At 44.2% G+C, this 27,568-nt stretch overlaps 2 protein-coding genes across 7 annotated transcripts; both read right to left on the bottom strand.

Moving 5' to 3' along the window:
- Positions 1 to 83: 83 nt before the first annotated feature.
- Positions 84 to 12,079, bottom strand: cep135 (centrosomal protein 135). 3 transcript variants are annotated; one of them, XM_010872254.3, is made up of 24 exons: positions 11,948 to 12,079; positions 11,074 to 11,197; positions 10,774 to 10,964; positions 9,570 to 9,737; positions 9,023 to 9,164; positions 8,689 to 8,902; positions 8,317 to 8,532; positions 8,152 to 8,217; positions 7,860 to 8,010; positions 7,517 to 7,758; positions 7,248 to 7,403; positions 6,250 to 6,468; positions 5,959 to 6,110; positions 5,761 to 5,876; positions 5,513 to 5,667; positions 5,361 to 5,416; positions 5,046 to 5,214; positions 4,799 to 4,909; positions 3,550 to 3,735; positions 3,218 to 3,427; positions 1,182 to 1,384; positions 974 to 1,078; positions 738 to 893; positions 84 to 583 (listed from the first exon to the last, which is right to left on the bottom strand). In XM_010872254.3, exons 1-24 carry the CDS (start codon positions 11,970 to 11,972, stop codon positions 562 to 564), a joined length of 3,555 nt encoding a protein of 1,184 aa, XP_010870556.2. In that variant the 5' UTR covers positions 11,973 to 12,079; the 3' UTR covers positions 84 to 561. The 3 variants fall into 3 exon arrangements, with proteins under 3 accessions (XP_010870556.2, XP_010870558.2, XP_010870559.2); XM_010872256.3 differs by having other exon boundaries at positions 715 to 893; positions 11,948 to 12,078; XM_010872257.3 differs by lacking the exon at positions 11,948 to 12,079 and adding an exon at positions 11,498 to 11,930.
- A 452-nt stretch (positions 12,080 to 12,531) lies between these two features.
- exoc1 (exocyst complex component 1) lies at positions 12,532 to 27,317 on the bottom strand. 4 transcript variants are annotated; one of them, XM_010872250.3, is made up of 19 exons: positions 27,136 to 27,317; positions 25,510 to 25,635; positions 25,200 to 25,330; positions 24,115 to 24,274; positions 23,864 to 23,881; positions 23,399 to 23,586; positions 22,395 to 22,622; positions 22,028 to 22,270; positions 20,482 to 20,631; positions 16,835 to 16,946; positions 15,906 to 15,950; positions 15,130 to 15,293; positions 14,871 to 14,972; positions 14,694 to 14,776; positions 14,198 to 14,426; positions 13,930 to 14,113; positions 13,589 to 13,788; positions 13,261 to 13,455; positions 12,532 to 13,080 (listed from the first exon to the last, which is right to left on the bottom strand). In XM_010872250.3, exons 2-19 carry the CDS (start codon positions 25,631 to 25,633, stop codon positions 12,928 to 12,930), a joined length of 2,709 nt encoding a protein of 902 aa, XP_010870552.1. In that variant the 5' UTR covers positions 25,634 to 25,635; positions 27,136 to 27,317; the 3' UTR covers positions 12,532 to 12,927. The 4 variants fall into 4 exon arrangements, with proteins under 4 accessions (XP_010870552.1, XP_010870554.1, XP_034149716.1 ...); XM_010872252.4 differs by lacking the exon at positions 15,906 to 15,950; XM_034293824.1 differs by lacking the exons at positions 23,864 to 23,881; positions 27,136 to 27,317 and having other exon boundaries at positions 12,928 to 13,080; positions 25,510 to 25,633.
- Between the last annotated feature and the right edge of the window lie 251 nt (positions 27,318 to 27,568).

Genomic DNA, 27,568 nt, shown 5'->3' with positions numbered 1-27,568 from the left:
TCTATGCTTTTGTGAGCATTTACTATGGGTATCTGAATGACTATTGTGTTTATAGATAAACAGTACAGATGATTGCGAGTTGATTTTGTAAAAAAACTTTATTTTAATTGAATAAGTTACTATAAGTTATACATGGACAAAAAGCACAGAACATAAAGCTGAACAAATCAACTATTCTCCTTTCAGTGGTCTAATCAAGCCCATATTCTTGGTCACAGTATCTTATGCTAGCATTTCTGCATGTCATAAGTAAAAGCTGTACAGTACTACCATCCTATCATACTTCTTGATAATACTGATACTCCCACAATCTCAATTTGTAAAAACAATCAGGAGAAAAAGACAACTGAATGCTTAAAAAACTACTGGCATTGGAATTATCTGTGTTGAGAGGGTGGCATGATTTCACCTCTGATGTAAATTGTGTCACCTGTAGAAATCATTCAGATTTGTTGGAACCCCAAAACTAATGTCAGGTTGTGTATGTAGTTGGTGTGGAAACTGCAGGTTTCTCACTCACTTCAGCTCAATTCTCCTGTCTTTCCTTGTTCCTCTCCGCCTCTACTCCTTAAAACTCACACTTCTGTTAAGGCAAACAGAAGTTACATTCATTATAGGCTTTAAAAAACATCAGTAGGATCTATAGTCTTCCTGTGTTTTATAGATTCAAGAGTGGATGTCAGATTAAATCTGTGTGCGTGCGTGCGTACGTACGTAGTATTGTGAGTGTGACTCACTTCTCTGATGACCTGTCAGCAGAGCGCTCTGGAGTTCGCAGGATGGAGTGTTCCGGGGACGGGGGGCGGGGACTCAGAGATCTGCTCAAGGGGGAGGAGCTTCGGAGGGAAGAGAACGAAACACCTTGTTTGCGCATCTCCTGCACGGCCCGTTCCCTGAGGAGGAGAGGCAGCGAGGGTGTAAAACAGAGAAGCTGGGGCCACAGCCTTTGCACAGGTGCAAAGAGTCAACTCACCGTTCAAAGCGCTCTGTGGTCAGCTGTCTCTTCAGTACGTCCATCTCTGTCTGCAGCTGAGAGACTTTGCCTCGGAGCTGGGAAACCTCTCGAGTATGTCCTGCCCTGCACACGATATACACAATGTTTCTATATTAAATCAGTCAGGTTTGGGTCTGAGAAGTACAGTGGCTGGCCAGATGGGCCATCAGGACCCCCTGGCTCTTACGTTCTGCTGTCAGCAAGAGCCAGTCGGTCCCTCAGGACTTTCAGCTCCGACTCCCTCTCGCTGGCGTTCAGATGGGTGTGGAACTCCTTCTGACGATTGGAGGACAGGAGAGTCTCTAGGTTACGGACAGTCAGCCTCTCACTGGCCAGCTGCTTCTTCAGGAGCTCCGCCTCAGAGCGCAGGTCTTCCAACTCCCCTGTCACCTGAGAGAGGATGACGCAGGGCATTTTGTTTCACAAAGTAATGCAATTGTTGTAAACGGGCTAAAAGTTCTGCTACATCACAAAACCTCAATGTCCAATCCAGGATTCCCTTCCCACGCAGCTCCCTTTGTTTTCCACATGCTTTATAGTGCATAAATGCACCAGTGTCTGGATAACACAGGGCAAATCATTTTGGAATTACCAAAATACATGCTGCTAGGGTTTATGCAATCTGAAAGACCGGTCTCTGGAGTGACAGAGCCTGGGTGAGTAAAGCTTTGGGCCAGTAACTGACTCACTGTTCGGAAAAACAAAAAATATATGAATTTGTGAGTTGGGTTGCACACAAATGTTAGGCTCTATACAGAGGCAGAGAACACAGTGTCCCTTCGTCACCAAGTGGCACATCCTACAGTGATGGAAAAAAATATTTGATCCCCTGCTGATTTTGGATGTTTGCCCACTGACAAAGAATTGATCAGTCTATAATTTTAATGGTAGGTTTATTTGAACAGTGAGAGACAGAATAACAACAAAAGAATCCTGAAAAGGGCATGTAAAAAAAATATATACAGGTAACGAGCTGAGATTAGGAGCACACTTAAATTGAATGCTCTTAATCTCAGCTTGTTAACTGTATAAAAGACACCTGTCCACAGAAGCAATCAATCAATCAGATTCCAAACTCTCCATGACCAAGACCAAAGAGCTGACCATCGTCAAGCAGCTTGGTGAGAAGGTGACAACAGTTGGTGCGATTATTCACAAATGGAAGAAACACAAAAGAACTGTCAATCTCCCTAGGTCTGGGACTCCATGCAAGATCTCACCTCGTGGAGTTGCAATGATCATAAGAACGGTGAGGAATCAGCCCAGAACTGCACGGGAGGATCTTGTCAATGATCAAGGCAGCTGGCACTATAGTCACCAAGAAAACAATTGGTAACACACTACGCCGTGAAGGACTGAAATTCTGCCTATGACCCCAAGAACACCATCCCCACTGTCAAACATGGAGGTGGAAACATTATGCTTTGGGGGTGTTTTTCTGCTAAGGGGACAGGACAACTGCACCACATCAAAGGGACGATGGACGGGGCCATGTACCGTCAAATCTTGGGTGAGAACCTCCTTCCCTCAGCCAGGGCATTGACAATGGGTCGTGGAGGGGTATTCCAGCATGACACTGACCCAAAACACACGGCCAAGGCAACAAAGGAGTGTCTCAAGAAGAAGCACATTAAGGTCCTGGAGTGGCCTAGCCAGTCTCCAGACCTTAATCCCATAGAAAATCTTTGGAGGGAGCTGAAGATTGGAGTTGCCAAACGTCAGCCTCGAAACCTTAATGACTTGGAGAAGAGCTGCAAATAGAAGTGGGACAAAATCCCTCCTGAGATGTGTGCAAACCTGGTGGCCAACTACAACAAACATCTGACCTCTGTAATTGCCAACAAGGGTTTTGCCACCAAGTACTAAGTCATGTTTTGCAGAGGGGTCGAATACTTTTTTCACTCATTAAAATGCAAGGCTCTCACTGTTCAAATGAACCTACCATTAAAATTATAGACTGATCGTTTCTTTGTCAGTGGGCAAACAAACAAAATCAGCAGGGGATCAAAATGATTTCCCTCACTGTATGAAAAGTACTTTTAGGGAATCTTTGAGATGGTAGGTTTCAATTTTTTTCTGAAAAAGGGGCAGGGATGCTGCTACAAAGCATGTGTGGACTTTTGATGCTGAAGTGATAACGTCAGCGTAGCCTCAGTGAGGTTTAATTCTCCATAAGAAAAACTAACAGGAAGAGAGAAGAGAGGAGGATTTGGATTGACTCACTCTCTCTAGCTCCATGCTCTTGGAGGTGAGTTGACGGGTGCTGAGCTCTTTGCTGGAGTCCAATTTGACACAGAGCTCCCTGACAGAGGCCAGGTCAGACAACAGGACAGTCTTCTCCCCCCGGACCTCCTGCAGCTCCTCCTCCAGACGGGACATGGCCCGGGCCAGGGATGACACCTGGGCCTCATATGCCTGCAGGGCACTCATGTGCTGGGGGATGGGGACAGGAGATTGCAACACAAGTCAATCCACGTTAATAGCGCTAGGCCCACGAGGACTTCAACTTCTCCCTATTGGGCTCTTGGTCAGGTATCAACATTCACCAGACTGACCTCCTGGATCTCTCTCTCCTGGTGTCCGACAGTCTCCCGGAGGTGGCGTCTCTCAGTGTCTGAGGAGAGAAGCTCCAGGCGGATGGAGTTGTTGAGGTCTTCAGCATGTTGCAGCTTCAGCTCCCGGTCCTCAGACTCACTGTGGGCCATCCGGAACCGTTCCAGCATCTCCCTGTTCTCCTGCTCCTGGGGAACAACAAATTGTCAATTATCAGCTCAAACATACTGGAAGGCGTCCACATTTTTTCCCCTCTGAGGTAACTACAGCATCGTTAGTAGGGCTGGGCGATATGGCTGAAAAATCATATCCGGGTATATTTCGACTTTGACTGTAACAGTTTTCGTTCACAGCATATTCATCAGAATATATTCATTTTTTCCTTTAATTGCAATTAAAAACATTAAGGAGTACACAATTCTAGGATGGTAACTACACATTTCCAGGAACTAAAGGGTTCAGAGTGCTGTTTCTTTAGTAGGCTACTTCAAATAAAAGCAGTATTCAATATAAAACGTAGTATTCAAGTATGAATTAAAGTAACTGCTACTGCATAGTCAAGTGAAAATCACAGTATTATTCTCCAAGTATAAAAATAAAAGGTTGCTCCTATTAACCCAACTCTCCCCCGGCTGTGGACTGACTTTCGGAATCAGAAACCATGTCCAATCTCATCACCGTTATGGTCTTCACTTGCCATCATTTTGCAACAATGTACCACAGCTATAGTGGGACACAGTAGCTACATAACCATCCCGTTTTAATACTCTATAGTGGGACACAGTAGTTACATCACCATCCCGTTTTAATACTCTATAGTGGGAAACAGTAGTTACATCACAATCCCGTTTTAATACTCTATAGTGGGACACAGTAGCTACATAACCATCCCGTTTTAATACTCTATAGTGGGACACAGTAGTTACATCACCATCCCGTTTTAATACTCTATAGCGGGACACAGTAGTTACATCACCATCCCGTTTTAATACTCTATAGCGGGACACAGTAGCTACATCACCATCCCGTTTTAATACTCTATAGCGGGACACAGTAGCTACATCACCATCCCATTTTAATACTCTATAGCGGGACACAGTAGCTACATCACCATCCCATTTTAATACTCTATAGAGGGACACAGTAGCTACATCACCATCCCATTTTAATGCTCTATAAAGGGACACAGTAGCGACATCACCATCCCATTTTAATACTCTATAGTGGGACACAGTAGCGACAGTGACTTACCTTGATAGTCATCATATTCTCTATCCTGGCCACTTCGGAGATATACGAGTGAACTCTCATCTTCAGCTCATCTTTCTCATGCAGGGCCTCTTCCATCTCAGCATGCACAGCCTGGACACAACACATGACACCCATGAACACGGTACAATTCAAATTTTACGTCGGGTCAGTTTGCCCAAGTTGGAAATGTTTATTGTGGGGGACAGAAACAGAACCAGTGGGTTTGTGATCCATCCGTGTTCTATACCTGGTTCTCCCTAGTCATTGTAGCTAGGTCATCCTGTAGTCGCCTGTTCTCTCTCAGGGCGATCTCTCGGTCTCTCCCCAATCCGGACAGCTGCTCCTGGGCAGAATCCAGCTGTCTGCGTAGACTGGCTATCTCCCTCTCACGGCTGCTGAGTGACCCTTTCAGCTGACTTCAGGTACAGCAGGCAAACACAAATCCAATCACTCTCCACACACACACACACATTTACAGCCATGCCCTTAACAACAGCTCACCAATGGGCAACTCCCTCTGACACCCATGGAGTAAAGAAAAGGGAAAAAAAGGGACACTCACTCCAACGAATTCTCCATGTCTGTGACAGTGTGTCTGACCTCCTCCAGGGTCTCTTCCTGCAGAACGAGGGGGCAGAACAACGTTTACTCCGTGTCTACTCCTTCAGCAGCAGTCTTAAGAGGTGAAGGCCGGCATGGAGTCCAGTGCCCTACCTTGGCGGACAGCTGGTCCTGGAGCACAGCCATGCTCTCAGTCTTCCGGTCCACATCGTCCTGGAGAGCGTCCTTCTCCCGGTCCAGGATGCAGACCGTCTTCTGGAGCGTGGCCAGCTCGTCCCTGTGGGCGGAGCCATGGCGACTCAACTCACCTGGTTGTTGTCGAATGTTACCAATGAATTAGAGTCGAAAGCAAGAGTTGGACAATTAGGTCTAACTAAACCTCTCCATCCACAAACCATCACCTATTTTCTCCTCCAGTTTCTCGATCTGCAGGTGGGCAGCATGGAGCTCATTGGTCTTCGCTGAGAGCCTGTGCTGCGTGTCGAATAGGGACTGTTCCATCTGATCCTGTAACAGCCTGCACAGACAGGGAGAATATAGCCAACAACGTCACTAACACACAATTAAAGAGGTCCTCCTTTACCAGACACAGACAGTACCGTAGTGCACTGGATTCAGCTCTCTGCTGGGCCGTCTCCTCTGCAGTCTGGACCAGGGCAGTGGACCGAGCCTTTAGCTCCTCCTCTGCAGCTGCCCTGCCCTCCTTCAGCAATGACACCTGGGACCGCAGGTCCAGTCGCTCCCTCTCCAACTGGGGACCAAATCACACTGTTCACACCTACATCACACTGAACTCCTAGAACAGCTTTATATCAACAAAAAAAAAGTGATGAAATCAACTGTAACAGAATCATTGCCGCTTTAATAATGGAGAAGTGTATGAGTCTTACAGTCTTGATGGTGTCTTCCAGATTCAGGATCCTTCTCTCCTCTTCCTGTCGGTCCGTCAGAGCACAGGTCTGTGCCACTTTCAGTCTCTCTCGGAGAGTGTCTCTCTCGGAGCTGATCCTCTGTAGCTCAGCGTGAGCCTGTTCCCTGTCGTCCTTCAGCCTCAGCACCTCATTGGACACCTCTGAGTCTATACGGGCCTGCCTCAGCTCTTCCTGAACCTGCACACACGCACACACGCACACACGCACACACGCACACACGCACACACGCACACACGCACACACGCACACACGCACACACGCACACACGCACACACGCACACACGCACACACGCACACACGCACACACGCACACACGCACACACGCACACACGCACACACGCACACACGCACACACGCACCATATCAATGGACAGCCAAACTTTACATGCCGGTCCATATCCTGACCTAGAATGGCTTCAATACAGAACGCATGGTCTATTGTCTCTTTGGTTTTTCTGCCCTTGTGATTTGATAGCATGACATCAAATGTGATAAACCCCTACCTCATCACAGCAACTCCCAGACAGGACAGTAGATGTTGAGTTTCCACCAAAACACATATGCCATTCTAATTCTTATCACACTGCTCGCTCAACCAGGAACCAGATTGGAATCCTTACATTTTAAGAATTGCAGGACCTTTGTTTAAAACAGCAATAATTTTGCTCCACCAAATTGAAATTTGTTTCAATTTGGACATGGTTTCTGAAATTTGACAGCTTAGGGTCAAATGAGTCTGTACCGAAAACTAACCTTGGTGAGACCGGACCTTCTCAAAACATACTTATGTAATCCTGTCATAGACCCAACAATAGCGACATTCACATATTAAGACGAGAGGTGTAGGATGAGTATTTAACACCTAACTGAAAACTGAAAGTTCAGACTTTGTGTCTGTTACAGTGCCGGAGAAGTCTCTTTTGTTTGATAACTCATATACAGGATTGGCCTCTCACCTGTTTGCACTGTAAATTGAGCTGGTCTCTCTCAGCAGTTAGGGCCTTGACGTTGATCTGGATGTCCTCCATGTGTCTCTCAAAGCCCAGCAGCACAGCCTGAAGCTCATCTCTCTCCTTCGCTGTCCGCGAGAGCTCCAATTCCAAACTCTCCCCCTAAAAAACACGCAGGAAATACTTCAGACACATACATTTTTAACTTTTAATATACAGCACATGGAAACACACCTATGAATTCTCTGTATTAGTTGATGGTTGGGTTCTCTCACCCTGCCCTGCGAACCCATTCTCCCTCTGGGGCTCCTGCCCCTGCCTGGGCTTCTGCGGGCGGGGCTGAGGTCCATGCCCCCGGGTCCTCTGAGCCTGCGGTAGCGTTCAGCCTCTTGTCGGTGGTAATCCCTCTCTTCCTCCAAGCTCCTGACAAACGCGTCTAGGCGAGATGGCGAGCGATCCTTCCCGCACACACCGTGTTTAAACCTCATGCTCTCCAGCTCCAGTACCATATCTTTATCTAGGAACACCAGCAAGGAAGTGAGTGGGCGCTTAAGCCAGACTTCCTGAACCAGAGACAGGCTACTTAGTTCCAGTTGTAAGCAAAACACTGCTACTCACCGGCATCAGTCATTTTGTCTAGTTTGGCTTGAAGCCTCTTTTTCTCTTCCTCCAGGAAGTGCATGAGTCCCTCAATCTTCTCGTTCTGGTCCCTGAGCTCCCCCAGCTGGTCCCTCAAACGGTCCTTCTCATATTCTCCCTCGGCCTGGTCCTACAACACCCATTCAGGAGTCATATTCCGTGAGTTACAGCTATGAAATAGTGAGTAAATCCCTGCAGTCTAGGAAGTGTTTTAAAAACAAGACAACGTAGGCTACAAACCATCGTAAGCCAAAATAAATGAATAACATACCTTTCTTAACTTTGTGATCACGTCTTCCAAGTCCTCTAAGGCTCTTTGTTGACTCTGTATTTCTTTCTGAGGAGAAAAACAAAAATAACATACCTCATACTGAATCCTCTTTTCACAGTATTCCTGCCCTTCCTGTTCAAACACCTCCTCTCCTGCTCTCCTCACCTTGGCTTCCTGTAGCTCCTGGTCGGCAGTCTCCAGCACCAGGTCCTTGTCCTTCTCCAGCTGCCTGGCCAGGTGGTCGATCTGGCTGAGCTCCTGACACAGCTCCTGATTCTTGGCGCTCAGGTCAGCCACCTCGGTGGAGGCATCCTGCTTCCTCTGCTGCAGTCCCTGAACCTTCTGCTCCAGGGTCCTATTGGTCTGCTGCAGGTACTCTATCTAGGAACACGACCCTGAGGTCAATGTGTGATCGGCGCCCGACAAGTGTGGTGCTGGTCGGTGTTGCTGACAGACCAGATCCAGGGTAGGGGATGGAGATCAGTTCAGTGTGTGGTTGATATCTGTTGCATGAAGGGGAGAGAGCTTGGTTCTTACCTGCAGATTAAGGTGAGCAATCAATTTCTCATTGCTGATGGTCTGAGCTTCAAGGGAGATGACATCTTGAGGACGTCCTCCATCAAGAGCTCGACTAAGACGGTCAATCTCTCTGTCTCGCTCTTCGACCTGAGCGTTCAGGTGTTTGATACTGCACTGAGCTCGTTCGAGGTCTAATTTCAGCTTGGTTATGTCCTGCTGCAGCTCCTGGATTCTAGGGTAACAATTCATTGCAACCAAAGACCAAAGAGACCCTTAGCACACCTACGACACTATTACCTGTTATATTGTAAATGTGTTTAGTGGATTGATTTTGCTGCTAGGAGCATCCCACCTGTCATCCGCCACCTGAAGAAGATCTGCAATGTACGGGTCATCGGGCTGCGCCACAGGTTGAGTACGGCCCGAAGACGGAGGGATGAGCTCATCAATCTGCATCCGCTGCCGTCTGAACGGAATGCTGTGCTTTTTCCCTCCTGTTGAATCAGGACAGAACATGAATGAAAACATTATCCTGGCTAACTGAAATTAACAGGCGTGAAACATGTTGGCGTGTGGTTGTGAACGGACTGGATGTTCACATGTTAGGGGAAGAAAAGAGCACAACTGGTTTAAGTACTAGATGAAAAAAACCTGTGGGTAGGTAATGGGCTTAATCCCAGAGCATGTCTTTTTACTGTAATTTTCCAGCTAACTGTGCTTAGAACACATTCTGATTGACAACAACATCAACATAATTACTGTTACTTGTTTAACTCAGGGAGCGATCGACAGGGTTGTTCAAATTGCCAGCTTGGAGATTAGAACCAGCAACCTTTCGTTAATGCGACGTGTGCTCATAACCAGTAGGCCCGGCCACCCTGCCCCTCTATATGTCCTACCTGGTGTCTGCACCACAGCCTGCATGTTCTTCTCCTGTAGCTGGTGAATACGCTCAGTCTTGGCCTTGCTCTCCTTCTCCAGGGAGCGGACTTTGTGGACATACTGGTTGTTTAGGAATTTCAGGTCTGAAGTGTCATGGTCCAGCTTTCTGATGTAGGCCTTGAGCTCTGAGAGGGTATTGGATGCATTTTAATTCATATCTGATTCACTGTTTAGACAATTAACCATTTGATAGATCTAGTACTTGTAGTTATGAAGTATTTGGATACCTTTTCACTTAGTGTTCCAAAGTACACAAAGGTTTAGTGTTTGGTTCCATATTCTTACCATGCACTCATCATCATTAAAATTAACAATTAACACAACTATCATGTCAGGATTCACATGCACATAGAAGTGTTCAAAATAATAATTTTTTCTTACTAACAAATTACAATATATTATTCACCACTTAATTTCAAAACGACCAAAATAAAAATAAAACTGTGAATGCATCCAATAGGCTTGTAGTCACAAGACTGATGTAGTCATTTTTGGAAGGAATATGGAACAGCATTTTTTTATTTATTACTTTGGTAAGTGAAATTTGTCATATACTAACGACATTGGTTGAAAGGACTAGGTACATTTTTTTCACTTCTTCGCGGTAATATGCAGATATGAAAATGCGCTCAAATAAAAGGCGACATTCTGTATTATGATCACATATTAAACAAATATTAGCATTACCATTAGATTACTCATCAAGCAGACTTATTCAGGGTGACTTAAGCATTATTTGTCATAAGATAGCTAGGTGGGACAACCAAATAACCTATTAATAGGACTATTGTGTTTTCAGAAAATCGTCAGAAGCTCTACCGTCCTAGCTTCAAGGAGTTGGTTCCAGAACTGGACTGCTAGGACGAAGTTGTGCTTTCCTATAGGACTGGGATGGCCAAGAGACTGGAGGGGGCAGAACAAAGTGCTTAAGTAGGGATGAAGGGTTTGCCCATTGCCTGAAGGTACGTAGAGGCAATTCCCCTTGCTGCTCCAAAAGCAAGCACCATGATTTTGTAGTGGGTGCAAGGTTTAACGGCAAGTCAGTGGTGTGGAGGAGCAGTATGAAATGGGAGAACCTGGGAAGGTTGAACACCAGGCATTCCGAAATGGCTGCAGAAGTTTGATGGCACAAGAATGGACTGAATGAGTGTAGACTGATACCTCTGCTGACTCGGTCCTTGTCTTCCCTAAGTTTGAGAAGTCCAAGATGCAGCTCGTTGTTCTCCCGGACAAGCCGGGCATTCTCGGTCTTGTATGGCTCCAGGAAGGCATCCAGATTGCGGCTCTCCTTCTCGGTCTTCCCTGCATTGAGCTTGGCATTGCGCAGACTTTCAGTGGTGTGGACCAGGTCACTGTAATAAAGGCAGAAAAACAGTTACTGTAAGGATAGCAGGGGAAGCTACTGTTTTTTCTACATACTCGATAACTCACTCATGGTCTCTGACGTGAATATGGATTTACCTGAACAACTTCTCCACCAATGGCAGGGTCTCGATTCCTAATGGTTGTCTATATCCCAACTGATCCAGACGTTTCCGAAGGTTGATAAACTTCCTTTCTGCATTAGTGCTCATTGCACAGAGGTCTATAGAGCAGGACCAAGTAAATATTAGTAACTAGCTAGATACAGTAAAGCCGTACTGTATCTGTGGTTATTTTTCTTTTTAGCTGATTATTTATTGACTATAGTCAGCACTACAACACAGGTCGTGTTTGTTTAGATAGCTGCTGGTTCATTAAGATTAGCATAGTTTACTGTAATTCAGGAAAAGTTGAAGCAACCGGGCAAACATTAAAGATTTCACTGACAAACTATTGTACTACAGCGCCAGTGTACCCAACTATATATAATTGGCAGTAAATGTAAAGGGAAAGTGATACTTACGAATCCACGGTCCGGAAAACTAGCTAGATAAGTTAGCTAGCAAGTAACCTTTTTACAGTCAGACAGTAGTAGCTCAGATCTAGCTTGTTAACTTCCTAGCTAACAGTTAGCTAGTCAGCTGTGACTGTTAACATTAGCTACGTTTGTTATTGAAATAAACAACGTTGAAAATAATGTTCGACTCCTTCACGACACTGTGGGCACGTGTGATGTTAAACGTTTGCAGTGGTGTTCTTTTTTTGATCAGTGGCAGTGTATGGATTTTCCATAAACGCACAGCTGTAATTCGGCTTATCCTGATCAAGCTAAACTATACCAGCTAGCTGGCTTTCTGTCCGCGGCAAAGTCGTTTGAAAATGGCGCCGAAGTACATCCCACTTCGTTTTAACTTCTCCATGGGAACAATAGACAATTCATAAGATAGCAGTAAGAAACCGCTACAGCTGTTACCTTGCAGATGTGCAACAGTTCTCATGTCTCACTTAAAACAAGTGCATTTCGCTCGTCTCTGTTGTGGGCGTCATTATACTTCTCATTTAGGCGAACTTGCTTATTCAGGTACCAATGAGGCAACCTCCGTGAAAGGAGCAATGGTGGTTATGGTTACATGAATATCTAGATATAGAAAAATGCCAGCTTTGATACTATCAACTTGTTAGCCAAACTATTTAGCAAAGACATGGGATATTTTGAGAAGCTGGACGGTTAAGCTAGCATTCCGACATAATCTACATTATCAAACAAATCCCTGCAGTTATTACCTAGCAACCGTTACTCAAACAAATATTACCTAAATGTAGATGGATTAAAAAATATTTATATAATTTATTTCATCCCACAGCCGGATAATGTGGGCATATTCTCTTCTTAAAAGCACCAGACTCTGTCTTGTATTAATTACATGTTTTCTCTCTTGCAGATGGGACTGTTTTACACGCGCGCATACTGATGGGTCGTTTTGCAATTAAGAGGGAAACACCGAGTCAATAAAAAGGATTCCCTATACTGTATACCACACAAACTAGATTTCTAAAACAAAATGTACTTGTTTTATTTTGCAACAATATGGCATTCTGTTTTTGATTTGCAATCATAGAACAGAAATATTCCAGTAGAAGAACAACATGCGATTGTACAAAATTCGACACTTTCGAAATGCATTTTTTAAATTACAATTTCCTTATAGACCTAATAATACATCTGTGCAAATTATTAGCATGCATGTACGCATGAGCGCGCACAAACTATTTACAACTGTTAATCCCTTTCCAGACAAGTATTGCAGACAAAAGTTTAGTTAAATCAATTTCAGAAATGTACTATTGGCCACACAGCATCAGCAGATTTATTTCAGTAAATAGTAGTGTTTCTTCTGTGAGGCACTAAAGCAACAGAGATCAAGGTTAAAGTATACACATATTTGCGTGTGATTAATGCGACTGAGCAATGCTTGAGAAGTACTCCAGCATGTCTCCAATGGTAAACTCCATAGTGATTCCTGATCCCGGGTAGCAACGGCCAATCAAGCCTTCAAAGTGTTTGTACTGACGGATGAACTCATCCTGCATGGAGTGCCAAACCACCTAGTGGAGAAATATGGAAATGCATTCAGAAGTGGCATAAAGGACTTCGATCACCCATACCAACATGCACGGCCAGCATCCAAAGAGAAAACAGATCTGAAGTATAATAGTCCACTATCATCAATTTACTGCCACTTATTACAATATACATTTATTAGAATAAATAATTCTGTCACTCACTTGTAACAAACTCTCCTCCTCACACAGGTGCTTGTCCACCTTCTTGTACAGGTTGTCCAGGCCCTTCTTCACCTCCTTGCCGGGGTACTCCTTGATAACTTTACGCAGCTCCTGTTTGTTGAATGCCAGCTGGTAGCTCACCTCCTCTTCACGTACGCCCTGGGCCACACGTGCCTCTACTCCCTCAAAGAAGTGCTACAAAGCAGAGGGACACCGTACTTAGACAACTGTAGGAAATCACATATTGTAACATGTTGTAGTCGTCAGATAAGGTGTTACACAGAAACATGTATTTAATTCAATGCCAAGTGTAAACCCCCTCTCTCACATTGAGCTTCTCCAGGGGCTGTCCCAGTGAATTGATCACATAGGACTGCAGATGGTCCGTGTACTTGTGCTTTGCCTCTCGCCTCTCTGTCTCCAGGCAGGAGATCTTCAGGTGGGATAGCGTGGAGAAGATGTGGTGGAAGTTCTCCATCATCACCACGTCCCGGGGTGTCTTCTGACTCTCAATGGCCACTTTCTCCACTGCACAGACCCCCCCCGGCAACCCAATCAGAGCACTGACCCCAAACATCACACATACCAACCGTCAACCACATTGATCAATGTGCACCCAAGCCTTTCAATCACAACATTGAACCTTTTCAGAAAAAGCATCAGACCCACCATTCACAAAGACAGCTTTTATAAGCTTGACGTATGCCTTGTCCAGATCCCCTCTGCGCTCTGCATTCCGGAAGATGGTCTCAGCCAGCTCTGCAAACTCCTCGAATCCAGTGACAAAGGGCAGGATGCCCACTTTGCTCTTTTTAGAGATCTTCACCTCTTCCATCTGTCTCATCTGACCGGACTGGGAGAAACAAGACCAGTTCAACCACACCCGAAACATGCACCAACAAATCTGAATGGACTGGTTACACGGAACCCCACTCACAATGCACTTGTCAAAGTTCCTTTTGACGGTGACCAACACGTTGCCCAGTGTGGTGCTGAGGTAGGAGGCGGGATCCACGTTCTGGGCTGTCCACACGTGATGACTCATCTTCACTAGCATGTAGAGGGAGTGGAAGCTGTCAATCTTGTCTCCAAGCGCAATGAGGCTGTTGAGTTCCGTCTCGATGCTGTGGAAGATCTTGTTCATCATCAACCGCACCATGTCCTTTCTGAGGACGACCAGTCAGGGGAAAATAAACAGGAAGACAGAAAATACAGTCAAAATGAAATTATATTACACACACAATTTATCAAGGGGTTATTACATTGTAGTGAAATCCATGTGTCATTTGCTCCATCAGTGGAGTAATATTGAGAGAAAAAAGAAAGCAAAATAAGGATAATGCATGACATCTGTTGATGATTAGTGGCCCTAGCACTACTCATGGACATCATAACATATTGGAAACGTCTGGAAGAGATAAGAAGCTAGCTACTCATTTGAAGTTACGGAGTGTCTGTGTTCCCCTGGTATAGCCTGTCTGGAGATTACTCCTCCATCGGATTCCTCCACTTCTCCCTAAAATATTAAGAACCCACCAGTGTTAAATCCCCCCAAAGTTATTCATTATCCAGTTTTAACACTCAACCAGTCAGATAAGCCTGCCAGTTACCTGAAGCAGAGTTGGGTGCTGCTGTAACTTGAAAAACTTGCTGATAAAATCTTGTTCCGCTAGACAGAGAGGCTCCAGCTCACTAAGAACCTGCTCAAAGATCTACAAAAAGAGAGACACCTCAATCAATATTAACAGATACACAAAAACTCAAAAAGAAAAAAATAAGGAGATCCACAAAAACTGTGTAGTATCCACCTGATAAAGAAAACAGTAGATTTTGTAAGTGTGGTGGCAGTGGACTGTACGAGAGCATCACCTTATCAAACTTGGTCCTGTCAGCCACATCCAAGTCTGAAGCGGACATATTGCCCATGTCCAGCAGAGAGGAGGACTGGGAGCGTCTGCTGTTGGAGCCTTGCACTGCCAGCTTATTCAGACTGGAGGTGGAGCCGGTCAGCTTCCCAGAGCTGCCATGCAGGCCTGGGCACCAGAGCGGACAGTCTTAAAAACACTTTCTAACCAAAGGCGATGTACTGTACAAGTCTCTGGTCCACTGACCAATTCTAAAACCCCCGAGACCAACGCTGCATTCACATGGACTCGATTTCAAAGCAGATCAAATGGTCTATTAGACATGTATACATTTGGGGCATCTGAAGAAATCGAACAAATACGCGTAGTTAGTTGACCAGTAATTACACATAACACGAACAGCTGAAGACAACTGAAAGAGAGCATATGAAACATTGACAGGCGTGCTTGGTGAAAAAGGCCATACGATTATTATGGCTGTTGGACATTAATAATCAGAAAAACATGCTGGAAATAATAACCAAATGTTCCCTTTTCTGTTTGGAATTAGTGTGATAATTCATAGTGTCTTACAAATATATCTGGTAGTGCTCTTTAACAAGCAGCCAGAAAAATGTTCCACAGGTGATAGGTTGTGGGTAGTTTAGGTGGAGGGCTATGTGAGTCTAGGGGAGATGGGCTCTAATCAACGGGGGAAAGGGTCCTGGCTGTGCAGACAAAGAAGTAGGGTGGAGGGGCAGGTTACGGGGGTGGGACTGCGTGACCGGCTGGGATACTTACTTTCCGTATCTTGTTTGAGAGCACTCTCTTTCCGTGGAAGCGTGGCTGGTGGCCGGTTAGAAAGGCAAGCATCAGAGACAGAGACATGTTAGGCTCATGACATGCAGCATGGGAGTTCCATTTGAGGTTATATGTCAAAGGTAACAGACTGACATGCTCTACAGAGGCGGGTGGTTGACGTTTAGGAAAAAAAGTTGTGCTAATTTTGGGGGGAAAGCTAACGCAGAAATCCTGAATTAAGAAAGGAGAGACATATCCCCCTGCCAAAAACAATCTCACTAAACGGAAAGGATGATTTCACTGTGTGGAAATATAAAATATTTCCTGTATTATATTTCAGTTTACTACAGATACAGATAAAAGGATGCTTTCATTCCATTTTTAATGTTTACTCTCCCTAGGTAGTCTAAAAGTACTTAATGACCTCATTCTCCGCAGTCAGAGTGAAAGAGATAATACCAGAATCTGACTGGTTCATGAGATGGCTTCATACAGTAAGCGGCCCAACAGGGAAATAACACTGAGCAAAACACCAGCTAGCAACACTGAGGAATGACATCACACAGGCCTTTCATAGGCAATGAAAAGCTATGGCGGAGGAGGTAGCTCTGGGAACATGTCATTATGTTTGCTGGAATGAACACTTAAACTCCAGCATAGAGAACCATGCAGAAGAAGCAGGTGATGTTACATAAAGTACAGAGGGACAAAAAAACAAAAATACTGAATAGAATTACACAGCCACACATCAAAAACCAAATCAAATATACCTACACACACAAAAGCAAACACAACCAACTACAAACCATACAACAAACACTCAATGAAAAACAAAAACAGGTGTACAACACCAACACAAAACACACAGCTACAGAGAAAAGACAGACAATCCCAAACGTTCCCCAATGAAAAACATTCTGAAGTCTCACCAAACTTATTGCCCTTCCCCTCTTTCGTTGTGCCTGCCATTTTGATCTTGGCCACCTCGAAGAAGTCTTTAATTTCACGTTCATATAACCTGGTCATGTAATCAACATAGGTCTGAAAACAGAGAAATCCAATTAAGTTGAGTACATTTTTGAGAAATATGATCCTGGTGCTGCTAACGATTGAGATGTACTACTAGCAGTGATGACGATAACCACGGCGATGTACTACTAGCGGTGATGACGATAACCACGGAGATGTACTACTAGCAGTAATGACGATAAGGATGGAGATGTACTACTAGCAGTGATGACGATAACCACGGAGATGTACTACTAGCGGTTATGACGATAAGGATGGAGATGTACTACTAGCGGTGAAGACGATAACGATGGAGATGTACTACTAGCGATGAAGACGATAACGATGGAGATGTACTACTAGCGGTGATGACGATAACGATGGAGATGTACTACTAGCGGTGATGACGATAACGATGGAGATGTACTACTAGCGGTGATGACGATAACCACGGAGATGTACTACTAGCAGTGATGACGATAACCACGGCGATATACTACTAGCAGTGATGACGATAACCACGGCGATGTACTACTAGCGGTGATGACGATAACCACAGAGATGTACTACTAGCAGTTATGACGATAACCACAGAGATGTACTACTAGCGGTGAAGACGATAAGGATGGAGATGTACTACTAGCGGTGAAGACGATAAGGATGGAGATGTACTACTAGCGGTGAAGACGATAAGGATGGAGATGTACTACTAGCGGTGAAGACGATAACGATGGAGATGTACTACTAGCGGTGATGACGATAACGATGGAGATGTACTACTAGCGGTGAAGACGATAATGATGGGGATGTACTACTTGCGGTGATGACGATAAGGATGGAGATGTACTACTAGCAGTGATGACGATAATGATGGAGATGTACTACTTGCGGTGATGACGATAACGATGTACTACTAGCAGTGATGACGATAACGATGTACCACTAGCAGTGATGACGATAACGATGGAGATGTACTACTAGCAGGTGATGATGATAATGATGGAGATGTACAGTTGTTATAAGTCATAAGTTTGCATACCCTGGCAGAAATTGTGAAATTTGGGCATTGATTTTGAAAATATGACTGATCATGCAAAAAATTAAGATTTCATTTAAGGTTTGTGTTCATATGAAGCCATTTATTGTCACATAGTTGTTTGGCTCCTTTTTAAATCATAATGATAACAGAAATCACCCAAATGGCCCTGATCAAAAGTTGACATACCCTTGAATGTTTGGCTTTATTACAGACACACAAGGCGACACACACAGGTGAAAATGGCAATTAAAGGTCAATGCCCCACATCTGTGTCTTTTTTAATTGCAATTAGTGTCTGTGTATAAATATTCAATATCAGTTTGTTAGCTTTCCCGTGGATGCACTGAGCAGGGTAGATACTGAGCCATGGGGAGCAGAAAATAACTGTCAAAAGACCTGTGTAACAAGGTAATAGAACTTTATAAAGATGGAACAGGATATAAAAAGATATCCAAAGCCTTGCACATGCCAGTGAGTACTGTTCACTCACTTATTAAGAAGTGGAAAATTCAGGGATCTCTTGATACCAAGCCAAGGTCAGGTGACCAAGAAAGATTTCAACCAAAACTGCCAGAAGAATTGTTTGGGATACAATGAAAAACCCAAAGGTAACCTCAGGAGAAATACACCCCTGCTCTGGAAAAAGGTGGTGCGATTGTTTCAAGGAGCACAATACGACAATACTTGAACAAAAATGGTCGAGTTGCCAGAAAGAAGCCTTTACTGCGCCAATGCCACCAAAAAGCCTGGTTACAATATGCCCGACTACACCTTGACACGCCTCACAGCTTCTGGCACACTGTAATTTAGAGTGACAAGACCAAAATAGAGCTTTATGGTCACAACCATAAGCACTATGTTTGGAGAGGGGTCAACAAGGCCTATAGTGAACAGAATACTATCCCCACTGTGAAGCATGGTGGTGGCTCACTGATGTTTTGGGTGTGTGTGAGCTCTAAAGGCACAGGGAATCTTGTGAAAGTTGATGGCAAGATGAATGCAGCATGTCATCAGAAAATACTGGCAGATAATTTGCATTCTTACGCATGAAAGCTGCGCATGGGAAGCCACTGGACTTTCCAGCATGACAATGACCCTAAGCACAAGGCCAAGTTGACCCTCCGGTGGTTACAGCAGAAAAAGGTGAAGGTTCTCGAGTGGCCATCATCGAGCCACTCTGGGGAGATCTCAAACATGCGGTTCATGCCAGACGACCAAAGAACTACTAGCGGTGATGACGATGGAGATGTACTACTAGCGGTGATGACGATGGAGATGTACTACTAGCGGTGATGACGATGGAGATGTACTACTAGCGGTGATGACAATGGAGATGTACTACTAGCGGTGATGACAATGGAGATGTACTACTAGCGGTGATGACGATGGAGATGTACTACTAGCGGTGATGACGATGACGATGGAGATTTACTACTAGCGGTGAGGATGATGACGATGGAGATGTACTACTAGCGGTGAGGATGATGACGATGGAGATGTACTACTAGCGGTGAGGATGATGACGATGGAGATGTACTACTAGCGGTGAGGATGATGACGATGGAGATGTGCTACTAGCGGTGAGGATGATGACGATGGAGATGTGCTACTAGCGGTGAGGACGATGACGATGGAGATGTACTACTAGCGGTGATGACGATGGAGATGTACTACTAGCGGTGATGACGATGGAGATGTACTACTAGCAGTGAGGATGATGACGATGGAGATGTACTACTAGCGGTGAGGATGATGACGATGGAGATGTACTACTAGCGGTGAGGATGATGACGATGGAGATGTGCTACTAGCGGTGATGACAATGGAGATGTACTACTAGCGGTGAGGATGATGACGATGGAGATGTACTACTAGCGGTGAGGATGATGACGATGGAGATGTGCTACTAGCGGTGAGGATGATGACGATGGAGATGTGCTACTAGCGGTGAGGACGATGACGATGGAGATGTACTACTAGCGGTGATGACGATGGAGATGTACTACTAGCGGTGATGACGATGGAGATGTACTACTAGCAGTGAGGATGATGACGATGGAGATGTACTACTAGCGGTGAGGATGATGACGATGGAGATGTGCTACTAGCGGTGATGACAATGGAGATGTACTACTAGCGGTGATGACGATGGAGATGTACTACTAGCGGTGATGACAATGACGATGGAGATGTACTACTAGCGGTGAGGATGATGACGATGGAGATGTACTACTAGCGGTGAGGATGATGACGATGGAGATGTGCTACTAGCGGTGAGGATGATGACGATGGAGATGTGCTACTAGCGGTGAGGATGATGACAATGGGGATGTACTACTAGCGGTGAGGATGATGACGATGGAGATGTGCTACAAGCAGTCTTGATGATAACAATGAAGATCTACTAGCGGTGATGATAACGATGAAGATCTACTAGCGGTGATGAAAACGATGGAGATGTAATATTAGCTGTGAGGATAACGACATGGCAAGGCCAGTAATGATGATGTTGAAGAGGAAGCCACTCACCCTGGACAGGCCCTCGTACTTCTCTCTCTGGGTGTTCTTCAGCCACTCCATGAGCTTGGCGTATCGCAGCAGGTCCCGGTGCAGGGGGCTGTGTTTGGGCAGAGTCAGCTCCGCAGTGTGCTGAGACAGCGTCGAGCTCTGGTCATGGCCCTGGATACAGGGAATACGTGCAGTTGACACAGCTCATTTAAAAACTAAAAGTTTCTTGAAGCCTCTCTGCCCCAATCCTCTGCATTCATGAGGACCACTGGGAGTTTGTGGACCACTGGTGGGATCAACAGTACAAAATTAACCTGATCAAACTAACATTCAGGTAACCTCATTGAGAAACACTGTCATTTGTACAAAACATTTCCTTTCTCAATCCTCAATCCAAACATTTGCTACATGGGCTGCTGACAAACATGCAAGTAGAGCAGGCAGGTGTAGACATTATGCAATGACACCCCAGCACAGCAGAGTCACAGCACCGCTCTGACACAGGAAGGATGACCCACCCAAGGACAGCCCGGTCAGGCCTTCCGCTGAGGTGGTGAAGGAAGGCCCGAGACGTTCACAAGGCTTTTAGCGACGTTGAGATGAAAAACAGGGGGGTTAACAAAGTAGTCATGAGCGGCAAGACCCATGCGGTCAGTAATGCGTTTCCGCAAGAATAAAAACAGGTGCGTAGATAAGTAGGAAAGGTCAGAGGTTAGAGTGGAGGGGTCAAAGGGGTTTGCTGTGATGGAACTACTCACTGGAAGTGACATACAGGAGGACCTATAGAACTGGGGGATGGTCATTTTGAAGTGACTGAAGTGGTTGAACTGACAGGAACAAGGAGCAGATCAAGCCGGTTCAGAGTGAGGCAGTTCAGAGTGAAGACGGTGAAAAATTTGAGGATTACAGTACAGGAAGGAAATAGCAAAGAGACAGGGTCAGGGCAGACAGATGTTTAACAAGGAACGTGAATGAAGGCAGAAAGAGCTGCCTGGCAAAAACAGGAAATGTTTATATACTGTATGAGAAATAGAATTTGGTTATGCCTTAAATCTAGTTTTAAATGGTACTCAGGTGTCTGTTTTCAAAATAAATTAGAATATATATCTTGATACCATATTTCGATAAGTTAGCATAGTGGTTCTTGAAACCTTTTGGGCCACGGGGCCCCTTTGTAATAGCAAACGCATCAGGGACCCCCTCAATCACAATCAAACTGGAGTGAAATAAAAAGGTGTTTGACTTTAACTACATGTTTGAAACCATTAAACTTAGGTTCGTGAACAGAACATTTTTCAAGCTGATTTCCTGCAGTGACACACATTCAGCCCATTAAAGCTTACATTACAAGGAATTTACATAGAAAATGTTATTGGTGAAGTTCTGTAGATCCCTATATCACGGTGTTACATAATACATTGTTTTGTATAGCACCCTCTAATGTCACTCCACAGATCCATCCAGTCCATTGTTCTCGGTGAAATACAAATAAAACATAAATACGGACCCCGTTTGAGACCCACATAACTGGCCGATCGGCGGGGTGTCACTGTGGTGTGCGAGTTACCTGATGGACGAACACGTTGTTGAGGTGGTTGGTGAGGCGCCGGGCGAAGGTATCTCTGAGCTCCGCAAACAGGTGCTGCTGCTGCTTCACAGCCATCAGCTTGTCGTGGCCCGGTCTGAGGGCCACGTTCATGCACTGCAGAAGAGCCTCCGAGGCATTGATGCAGGCCTCGATGCCTTTGGGGGAGGACAGGTCACCGTCCTGAAGTGCCCGTATGTGTCCCTTCGACAGGTCCATGTAGTTCTGCGGAAGAGGCGCTCATCATTAACTGCAATCCCGTTAAGCCGAAATGACCAGTCAAAGAACCACACACATCGACATAATCGTGCTATGGAGGCATCCCCGTCCCATCAACCCCAGTTCTCACCACCAGGAACTGAATCTCGTCCAGCAGCTTGCCGTTGTTGGTGTTGCTGATCTGGATGAGGCGGTTGCTCTGGGAGATCTGGTCCATCTGCTCCTTGACGCTCTGCAGCATCTCCTCGTAGCTGCTCAGCTTGCCCTCTATGGTGTCCACCTCTGACAGAGCCTCGTCCAGCAGCTGCATCAAGATGTTCACCTGCTTCTCTGATGCCATGATGGACTGGATGTTGGCCTGGGGGGAGGGCAGTATGGTAGGTGGTTATTTGACCATGCTGTTCGACCAATCACAATCCTGCAATGGCTATGCTTTAGGTTAGTTTTAACAATGGGCAAAGATACTGTGGACATTTCTTAATGTAGGCTTAACAGTGGCCTACCATAAAAAAAAAAAAATTCTCATTACATTTTAAATGGGAAATAGCTGTTAAAACATACATCCTACCACAGAAGAAGCCAATGGGTGATGTTTAAAGATTCTGGTAGACTTTCAAAAACATGAAAGTCTTAATATTAACCTATTTAGCCATTTCAAACAAGGTTACTGAACATATTGCATTGCGGTGTTTGATGTAAGTTACCATTTCACAAACGATAAGAAATTATTTCCATACCTTTATTATTAGCACAACTACATATTAATGTGATAAAGAAAAGCTTTCCTCAAAGATGGCTAGAGATGTTTTGTGTACATGTAGAAGGCAATCAATCACCCAACCGTCTCTCCAGATGCGACTACTCAGGTCTGTCAACCGAGTGGCCTCCTGCTATGAGGCACCCTGTCCAAAAAATACTAGTCTCAAGTCTTTCATAGTTAGTTTTTCTTCAAAGGTTGCATTGAAGGTGGCTAACATTATGTTGGCTCGATCAGATTTCCCACAGTAGAGCAAAGTGTTGACAAACTGACAGCGTAAACTAACAAGGTCAAGTGAAGTTTATTCCAGCACGTCTCTCTCTCTCTCTGTGTGGCAATGACTCTGTCCCGTAGGACCCTTTTACATGTATACCTACCCCATCCAGAACCTGGAGCTCCCTGGAAAGTTTCTCAGCGAAGGCCTCTGCATTAGAGATAGCGTAGTCGCACACCTCCATCATGCCCTCAATGTCTTGCTCCTCACGGGCGTTCAGTTCCTGGTAGTCATCCAGAGCATCCTCGTCGCCCCCAGCAACACTCTGGCTCTCACCACTGGGGACTGACTCTTAACCAGGGAAGCAGAGGACGGTGGAAAGTTGGGAACGGAACTTGCCATGCAGTATAGTATGCACATCCAGACACAAACTCAAACACACACATCACACCTCAATTTGTACAAATACAAACAGACATTTGTATTATTCACACATTAGCACTCAACAGCCGAAGAAGGCAAACAACAGCCATAGTCAAAGTTATGTGAGTCCACTATGCGAATGCTGATTTAACTCAGTAAGATCACAATGGAGAGGAAATGTGAAAAGTAGTTAAGTGCTACCAACCTTCCGCTTTAGGAAGCTCTGGCCAGTGACAGTTTAAGAGAAAAGAGTAAGAATAAAGATGTGTTAAGCCACCAAAAGCCACACCAAATCATCACAGGTTACGTAGACGTCTTTGGAAAACACTTCAAGCTGAGTTCAGGCGATTGGGAACAGGCAAGAAAGAAGACACTCAAAGATTCAACATACAGGGAAAAGCAAGGGTCACTAGAAGACACCCATGCTTTCGACTCATAACTACAGAGCCCGCCTACCTTCCAGAAGCTGGGAACTGACATTCACAAACTCCACCTTCTTCCGGAGGTAACGCTGGTTCAGCTTCCAGATGCAAGAGATAAAGGAATTCTTCTCAGTCGTGCTGCTGGCCACCCATCGGTACACCTTCTCAAAATGGAGGTCAAACTCTGGGTTCTCCTGAATAACAAGAGGCAGTGGTGGACGGAAAATGGTGAGAGAAAGTGGTGGGTTGTTTCAACAACTCCGGGTTCTACTGAATGGCAACACCTCCAAAGGACTGTTGACATCATGAGCCATGATTTGTCTTTAAATGTTTATTGAAAGCAAAAAGACACTGGTACAATAAAAACCTAATCACTCAGATACATTGTTAAAGTTGTTGGTTTGGATGGTTTGCGTGACGAAGACGGATTCTATACAAAACTAAGTAAGACAAGAATTTGGGGCACTTTCCCTGAAATTTGTTCATAAAATGGTTCTTTGGAAGAAGGACTGTCATAAACAAGAATCTTACAGGCGTAATGTTTTAAACACATTGTTAATCATGATATACTATATGGATTATCCAACTTCCAGGGACGTGGTCAATGGTGGTCCAGCTGTCTCTGGTGCACATGTACTGGATTCAAATCTAGCCTACAAATCTTTTAGCAAGAACTCTCCTATCTTTCACCACTTTTCTGTCAAATCAAGCATAACATTTTCTGTAAAAGCAATGTTTTAAAAAGTATATATTGTTAACTTTAGAGTAATGATCCAATTAGTAGACATCAACATAACTGATGTGAAAATGAATTTAAAATGTCTGTCTGTGGGTGAGTCACAGGATGTACATTCAATCAAGTAAAAGAGGGCTGTGTCTGGTTACATCTTGCCTGGCTATGCAAACTCATTGCTCCGACGAAACATCAAATGAACAAATGTTTCCTTCCTGCAATGAGTCTGGATTTGAGACCCTCTGATGATTTCTACACTGTAAACACAGTTCTGATTTCTCATAGAAACTGATGGGCATGGTGCAGCCTGAAGACATGAACTGGAGATGAAGCCATGTTTAGAAAATCTCTAATTTTCTAATTGTCAGGCAACCGCTTTCACTGACCTTGCTGGCATCTTTTGCATCTACTTCAGCCAGATCCCTCAGTTCCCAGGCCATCTGCCGTTTGTAGAAATCCCCTTTGTCAGACTTCTTCACCTTAACCACTCTCACCTGCACCGGCCTCTCCGTTGTAACTGAGGTAGAATAATCAAATGTTTATTAGGGTCTAACTAGGGAGTGACAGAGATCTGTGGATCCATAACTAGCTACAGCCTTTAATGTACATTTCTTTCCAGAGATTCTAATGGTCAATCTCTGAGAGTTTTCATGTTCTAAAGGTGTACACTATGTCACTGGTGAAACTATGCCCCACCTGTGGCACACAGGAAGCAATTCTTCTTCTTCTTCCCTGCCTTGCAGACATTGACAATGCTGAGAAGACGTTCATCGTTTGGGGTAAAGATGTCCCTCTGAAGGGCATGCTTGATGGCTGTCATAACTGTAAATACAGAGAGATTTCATGTAACCATAACCTTGATGTTAAAGCTACTAAACACATAATTCCTTTGTTTCTAAAGGAAATACGATTGTATTCCTCTTATTGAGGCACAGCCTAGAACTATAATTTACAAGTACAACTTTTGTATAATTTACAAGTACAAATGTTTTATGTATCTTATTTTTAATGACAAACATGCTTTCTGCCTTAGTTATCTTGTGACTATGTTTGAATTGGTTACTTTCTAAATAAAAGTTATCTGTTAATGTTACTAGTTACCTATCCAAAATTGTAATCATTAATGTAATATTTGGATTATTCAAACCGGAATGTTACATCACGGGTTACTTAATTTTTCGAAATCCTCTACATTCTAATTCAATTCAGACAACAGCATGATTGGACTTTATCAGTACATTATGTAATCCGATTACTTTCAGAAACTTTTATATTACTTTCACAATAAAAGATATTAGAAGATAACATTGAATAATACCAATTCAATGACAAAAAGGAATGTTACCATTAAATGTAATTCCTTATTTGGAGGCACCAACAGGGTATTGAATGGTGCAACTCTGCTATAATTTTTATTTGAAGGACTACAGTGCATTCGGAAAGTATTCAGACCTGTACAGTACACTTGTTCCACATTTTGTTATGTTACAGCCTTATTCTAAAATGGATTAACTTGATTATCAATCTCCACACAATAACCCATAATGACAAAGTAAAATTTTATTTTTTATTTTTGCAAATTAAATAAAAATACGGAAATATCACTTTTCCATTACAAATAAATGTAATCCTTTTTAGAACATGTCTGCAAAGTACACATTTTTACAAAAGTGAAGGGGACAGTACTTTCCGAATGCACATCATATTATCTGAGATGAAAGATAGCGGACATTATATTTCGAAACGTTTTGCAAGTAAACACAGTGAAGATGTTTAAAAAACAGCCTCGGGATTGTAATTGCTTCTCGTCCAACAGGATGGATCTAATCATTGGGAACTCTACGGCAGTGGTTCCCAACTCCGGTCCTCGAGTACCCCCAACAGCACACATTTTTGTTGTAGCCCTGGACAAGCACACCCAATTCAACTCAACGAAAGCCTGATAATTAGTTGACAAGTTCAGCTGTTCTTGGCTGGGGCTACAATGAATATGTGTACTGTTGGGGGTACTTGAGGACCGTAGTTGGGAACCACTGCACTACGGAGTACTGGCAGTAAGGTTTTCGTGAGCGAGATGCTAGGCTAACTTGCTTATGTAGTTTAGATTCCTGTAATTAAGACTGGTGTTTACTAAGCGACAAGTTATCAAGCTATGTAATTCTGCAAAGTGAGGCTAGCACTTTTCCTAAACACAACGGTCTATAAATATATATATGTATATATAGTGTATGCTAGATATACAGATGCCATTCTCCTAGGCTAACTGCTAGGCTGGCTAGCTTGCAAAGTCCCAAGCTAGTGTCTTAAAAATAACACACTTACCTCAAATTGAATTCGGATTCGAGAATATAATGCAATAGGGATGGTATTACGATAATGGCTTTATTTCCATTTAAAAGTGATCCTGTTATCAATCGCTATAAAAAAAGCGATAATTTCTCTGGGCCCTGCCCTGCTGTTTCCGGTATCCGGGATGGGCTGGACCAATCATGTGACTCGCTGTTTCTAACATGGTCTTTTCCTCCCATGAAAAAACATATCAAGTGTATACGCGTCTACATACTTGTTGTCCAGGACTAGTAGTCCAGGGTCGGACTACCAGACCGACCGTGACTGGTCGGTATTTTATGTGTTACATAGGCCAACATCTAGGCCTGGTTTACTGGTACATGAAAGTGAGGAGTCAGTCTGTGGCAAACCTAATCTAAATGAGATTTACACTTACTGTAATAAATTTAGGGTGGCCATGATGATA

Source organism: Esox lucius, chromosome 8, assembly GCF_011004845.1.
Source record: "Esox lucius isolate fEsoLuc1 chromosome 8, fEsoLuc1.pri, whole genome shotgun sequence".
NCBI lineage: Eukaryota > Metazoa > Chordata > Actinopteri > Esociformes > Esocidae > Esox > Esox lucius.
The sequence above is the reverse complement of the archived record's forward strand: the minus strand, read 5'-3'. Positions and strand labels throughout refer to the sequence as shown.

Coding starts and splice junctions, on each gene's coding strand:
- cep135 (XM_010872254.3), bottom strand. CDS start 11,972: ATGAGAACTGTTGCACATCTGCAAG. Junction 9,165..9,569: donor GGCTGTGGTGCAGACACCAG/GTAGGACATATA, acceptor CTGATTCAACAG/GAGGGAAAAAGCACAGCATT. Junction 7,404..7,516: donor GAATGGGTTCGCAGGGCAGG/GTGAGAGAACCC, acceptor CGTGTTTTTTAG/GGGGAGAGTTTGGAATTGGA.
- exoc1 (XM_010872250.3), bottom strand. CDS start 25,633: ATGACAGCCATCAAGCATGCCCTTCAGAGGGACATCTTTACCCCAAAC. Junction 14,427..14,693: donor CACTCCGTAACTTCAAATGA/GTAGCTAGCTTC, acceptor GGTCGTCCTCAG/AAAGGACATGGTGCGGTTGA. Junction 13,081..13,260: donor AGGAGGAGAGTTTGTTACAA/GTGAGTGACAGA, acceptor TTTCTCCACTAG/GTGGTTTGGCACTCCATGCA.